At 40.1% G+C, this 5,702-nt stretch overlaps 1 protein-coding gene across 3 annotated transcripts; it reads left to right on the forward strand.

Annotated features, from left to right (window-relative positions):
- The first annotated feature begins 896 nt into the window (after positions 1-896).
- Positions 897-5,631, forward strand: lpar2a (lysophosphatidic acid receptor 2a). 3 transcript variants are annotated; one of them, XM_031736557.2, is made up of 5 exons: positions 900-1,074; positions 1,846-2,048; positions 2,264-3,010; positions 3,614-3,876; positions 5,415-5,631. In XM_031736557.2, exons 3-5 carry the CDS (start codon positions 2,266-2,268, stop codon positions 5,460-5,462), a joined length of 1,056 nt encoding a protein of 351 aa, XP_031592417.1. In that variant the 5' UTR covers positions 900-1,074; positions 1,846-2,048; positions 2,264-2,265; the 3' UTR covers positions 5,463-5,631. The 3 variants fall into 3 exon arrangements, with proteins under 3 accessions (XP_039467348.1, XP_031592417.1, XP_031592416.1); XM_031736556.2 differs by lacking the exon at positions 1,846-2,048 and having other exon boundaries at positions 903-1,074; XM_039611414.1 differs by lacking the exons at positions 1,846-2,048; positions 3,614-3,876; positions 5,415-5,631 and adding an exon at positions 3,453-3,565 and having other exon boundaries at positions 897-1,074.
- The last annotated feature ends 71 nt before the right edge of the window (positions 5,632-5,702 follow it).

Below are 5,702 nucleotides of genomic sequence, written 5' to 3' on the forward strand. Positions count from 1 at the left end.
GTGGGTTGTGGGAGAGAAATGCTGTCAGAAATCTGGTTTTGGTGATTTAAAGAGCAACATCATTGATTCACTTGTGTTATTTTCTGTATCATCGGTCTGTATATGTAACATGGTTAGACTTAAACAATGAAAAGACTGTGCTCCGGGTTTATAAACATTTTTAACATATATCAAACATGTCTTAGAAATATATATGTATTTTTTTTTTTTATCAGAAAACAAACTTCTCACACATCTCTTAACTCACAGGATAGCACAAAGCCACCCACTTACGCAAATCTGCATCTTTGATACTAGTTTTGCACTGTTTTAAACGTTAGATTTAAATCAGGTAGTCACTGTTTTCCAGGCTTTTTTTTCTTCTTCTTAATGATTTTAAGTCACAAAGCTATTAGATTTTACAATCGTGATGAGTCACTTTCATTTGTTGGCCTGGAGCAACATTGTGTGGAGTACAGGAATAATCACCCCGGCCACTGAACGCGGCCACTGGAGGGCAGTAAACTTTCGCGATTCAACATTCACACTGTTCTAATACTGCAAAAATTAAATAACCTTTAAATACTAATACTCTCAACAAAGGTGCAGTACTGTGGTAATTTAGTCCACGTTATTAAAAACAGTGCTGTTATCACTACAGTGATTTTTCCCTCGGTGTAAATGTCTTTCTATACTCAGTACAAATTAAGAATTTGAACTCAGAAAGCTGAGGGGTTTTTCTGCGTGTGTTTCTTCTGCATTACTGTTTCTAATTCGCGGTGCATTTTTTTGTATTCCTCACCGATAAAACTCCTCCAGCAGGTCCCAAAGCTATTTCAAATTTAGTTCATGTTTAGCCCTAAACAGAGTTTCTGTTGTCTGATTTTTCAAGCTGTACGTGGAGGCAGCACCGATACCTGTCCGTCAGGTCCAGCTGATCCTCATTCAGAAAGGCGTCAGCTTGAAAATGTGCGGTCGGCTGAACACTTCACAGTGAAAATAACCAGAGGGTCTTCAGTTTTCCTTTCAAATGGCACCCAACACCCCCTGTTTCATGTCGGACCTGTCTTGATGGAGGACACGCTAAGACGGACGGTAGGGTTCATGTCGTAATTTACTTAATTATTTATTTTACATGTTAAAAGTCTACATGAGATTAAGTTACACGGGCGGGTATTAGTGACACATAGCTTACTTCACTTCAGGTCTGAACACGCTGTATTAACGGAAATGTCTTACTTTCTGACTTTTATCTCCTTTAACCCCAGCTGTTGTTGTCTCAGAAAGAGCACTATTTTAGACTCTAGACGCACACCTGAAACTCTGATTTCACAACGAAAGCCCTGCGTGTGCGCACAAAACCAGAAAATGCACATTTCTTGCGCATTTTCTTTCTTCAGATTTCTAAAGCCGCACGTAGGCACGGTCTTACTGCTTTTGTAATACTTTCACTATTAATGTTGTTTTGGGTCATTGCGCTTGGACGACGCCAATTAACAATCCAGTCCAGGCCTAAATCAATGCAGAGACGTCCATGTTTTAACACTTGAGTCTAAAGTCACTGCTGGGTGTATCATGACTCAGATACGGGAATTATTTGCACAATCGCGTCAGAGATGTTTTTATAACAAGTGATATGGGTGCAAAGAATCACTTTCAGTTCAGTCTTTGTAAAAGAATGTCTTTACCTAAGAAGTCACTTAACATAAATTATTCAAGCATAAAAAGGTCTCTAACTTGTGAGATGAACCAGTGTTGAGTCAACAGAAAAAAATAGCAAAATTGAGCAAATTCTAAGTTTGATCTGTAGCCATTTGTTATTAACAGCCTGTGGTGAAAACACATAATTTGTTCTCATTTCTTTAGTCGATGACAACAGTTAGACAGGCAGAAGCCTGGACCTCAAACATTATTGAAACAGTGTGGGATCATCTAGACAGAGCACAGAACAAAAGGCAGCCAACATCCAAAGAAGAGCTCTGAATGTCCTCCAAACAGCTTGGAGAAGTATTCCTGAAGTGTACTTGAAAGCTTGCCTAAGAGCGTTCCAGCTGTGCTGAAGAACAAAGGTGTTCATTCCAAATGTTGACTCCGTTTTTGTTTCATATACTGAATTTTTATGCATGTTTCCACACATTTCAATAAATCTTTTGATCCAATTTGCCACTTTCCAAGAAAAATATAAGCAAATGGGATGTGGCTCAAGACTGAAAAAACTTTCCTTGTTGACTCACTTCTTGTAGACAGCAGGTTAACATCTTGAACATGTACTTTGTGTCTGCAGGTATGGCCACAGAGAGTATTGTGGAGAATACCTGTTACTACAACGAGAATGTCACCTTCTTCTACAGAACGGTTAATAAGACGATCAGTACGGGATGGAATACACGGGACTATGTTGTCATTGGACTGGGCTTGACAGTATGTGTTATTGTACTCCTGGCCAACTTGCTGGTGATGATAGCCATTTTTATGAACCGCCGCTTTCACTTTCCCATCTACTATCTCCTGGGGAACATGGCTGCAGCAGACCTGTTTGCAGGTATTGCCTATACCAACCTGATGTTGCACACAGGCCCGTGGACTAGAACCCTTACCAAGGAGCAGTGGTATATCCGCGGCGCTTTGATTGACATCAGCTTGACAGCCTCTGTGGCCAACCTCCTTGCTGTCGCTGTGGAGCGACACCAGACCATCATCACCATGCAGCTTCACAGCACTATGCCAAAGCGGCGTGTGGTGCTGCTGATAGTATGCATCTGGGCCATAGGTATCATCATGGGCCTGGTGCCGACACTTTGGAACTGTGAGTGTGATCTTAAGGACTGCTCCACCCTTGCGCCGCTCTACAGCCGCCGCTTCCTTATCTTCTGGGCAGTCCTCAACCTGCTCACTTTCTTCGTTATGGTGGCTGTGTATACTCGAATCTTTATCTATGTGAAGAACCAAAGTAAGAACACGTCTCAACAAGTCACAGAGATCCGACAGCAGACCGTTGTCAACCTGATGAAGACGATATCCATGGTCCTGGGTGAGGAGCTGTTTACTTTTCGGTCAAAGGGGAAGTTAGAATAGTTTCGTTTCTAATAAGCTTGAAAATGTAAAAAAAACAAAAAAAAAACAGCACTCTTAAATTACTAACGTACATTGTACGAAACTTTAACATACTCATAGTCGTTGGCAGCATTATTTTCAGATTTTTGCAGGGAAGCGTAATGACTTTTATTGAATTTCACTTCATATGAACTTTCAGTATTGTTTTCTGTAAAGCTAACTATTGTTGATGTGCTTTATCTCACTGATCTTAGGTATAATGCTTGGTGTGTGTACACCCAGCCATTTATCAACCAGTTTTGCAGCTCTTGTTTGTCAGATCATACCCGATTACTGCAGATCTTTTAAGCTGATAGATTGTTAGGATTTCCGAGTAAAACTGACATGGATTTATCGTCATAATCCAACTTTTTCTCCAGGTGACTCATCTCCTGAGCAAATATGTGTTCTCTCTGGCAACTAGCCTTGAAATTAAGCAAGCAAGATACCAATATGACCCAAGAGACTCTGGTGTGTCATTACATCACAACTTTAAAGGAAGTTTACTTCCAGTTCTTATCAACAGTTTGCATCTCTGCAGGTGCCTTTGTAATTTGCTGGACGCCTGGCCTCGTGACTCTCTTACTGGATGGACTGTTGGGTAAAGAGAGTCATGCCAACCGCTATGAGAAATACTGTTTGTTCATAGCAGAGTGCAACTCTCTGGTCAATCCTATCATCTATTCCCTACGGGACAACGAGATGCGGAGGACGTTCAAGTGGATCCTGTGCTCTCTGTGTCGGAGAGGTGCTCATCCGCAGAGGCAACTTTCACTAGTCACGAGGGGCACATCTCTGCGAGAGGTACCCTCACTTATTAGGGTGTTGATCCGGTGGTGGAGAATACAACCTGTGAAATGTAAACCTTAGACCCAGGGGTGGCCAACTCCAGGCCTCGAGAGCCGGTGTCCTGCAGGTTTTAGATGTGTCCTTGATCCATCATAGCTGATTTAAATGGCTAAATTACCTCCTCAACATGTCTTGAAGTTCTCCAGAGGCCTGGTAATGAACTAATCATTTGATTCAGGTGTGTTGATTCAGGTGTGTTGACCCAGGGTGATATCGAAAACCTGCAGGACACCGGCTCTCGAGGCCTGGAGTTGGCCACTCATGCCTTAGACCTTCAAAGCACTTAAAAAAAAGGTACCCCAAAATAGTCTTTGGGGTATCTTTTTCAAACTTGAGATTATTCTTCATTGCTTCAGGTTTAATTTGTGTTTCTCACATTTCTTCACAATGAGTCATGAGAGCTTTCACTTTCCATATCTGCTCTATATGCAAATTAACAATATGATGCATAAAAGTATTATTGTGTTTCCTGTCCTGGGCCTTGTTCCACAAAGCAGGTTCAGCAAAATCAGTCTAACATTGAGCTAAGAGGTTTGATCATAGTTAGTTCAATCCACTGTATGTTCATATGATAACCATTTTCTGATGCCAAGATTCACCATGGGAATGGGTAGAAGATGAGCCTCCATTTTTATTTCAGTATCAGGGGCGACTTGAGGTTCAGTATCTTGCCCAAGGATACGTAGACTGGAGGAGTCGGGGATCAGTCCACCAACTCTTTGTGTGACATTGCCAAAATACAAAGGATCAAGAGTCATCCACTCAGTCCTCATTTACATAAGAGTTACATTTTATTTTGAAATTATTCAGCTGTAACCTGTACAAACTTAAGATAAAGATGTGGCTCAAACACATAAGATGCAGTTTTATGATATAGGGCAGACCCAATAAGATTTTTTTTTTTTTTTTGATTTCTTATTTTCTTTGATTTTTTTCTTTGTGTAAATGTTGATGTTTACATTTCTGTGAATTTAATTGTATTTAAATCTACAAAGATACTACTACTTACTATCTGTAACCTGGATTTTAAAAAACTAACGTACAAGACTATTTTAGAATCTGTCTTTAGTTCACACATCATCTCCAACACAACATATGAGTCTTCACTGAACAGTATTTTGCCTCAAAAGCTTCATACAGATTGGGGATGGGATTCAGAGAGAGCCTGCCAGTGAGCAGGTTAATTTCAGTCATTTACTCAAAATTGGTACTCGTCCTGAAACAGAAAACCAAATGTTTGTCTCATCTAAGTATTAACAAACCAGAGTTTTCACTAAACCTGCTTCCTGGAAAAGGCCCTGATGACATACAGAATTATTTTTTAAACCTTTAAACACCACTGGGTAAAAGTGGTTAAAGGAAACGCACTGAATTAAACTGCTAAATGTAAATTTTGAGTCCGTTGTCACTATAAAATATTATGCATCTACCTTGAAATTCATAAGATATTTCTTTTGTGTCATGTTACCTTCAAATTATTTTCTTTCCTACAGGAAAAACTTGGCTCTGGCCTGAAGTCAGAAGCAGAGGCCTTGTGTTAGGACGACATCAAGAAAGACGACGCCTGGTCAGTGCCCAGGTTATAACAGCAGCTCAAAAATAATATAAGATGTATAGATCGGTTTATTCTTCTAGATATCAGCCAAATTCTCCAAAGCTCGCTTTTCCATGTTTGCTTTTTGATACTGAATTAAAGGCTGAACAAGACTTTTTCTTTTGTTACAAAGAAAGACTTTTTTTTTTTAAGTCTCCATGAGACTAACAGAGTCACATAATCATCA

This window comes from Oreochromis aureus, linkage group 4, assembly GCF_013358895.1.
Source record: "Oreochromis aureus strain Israel breed Guangdong linkage group 4, ZZ_aureus, whole genome shotgun sequence".
Lineage (NCBI taxonomy): Eukaryota > Metazoa > Chordata > Actinopteri > Cichliformes > Cichlidae > Oreochromis > Oreochromis aureus.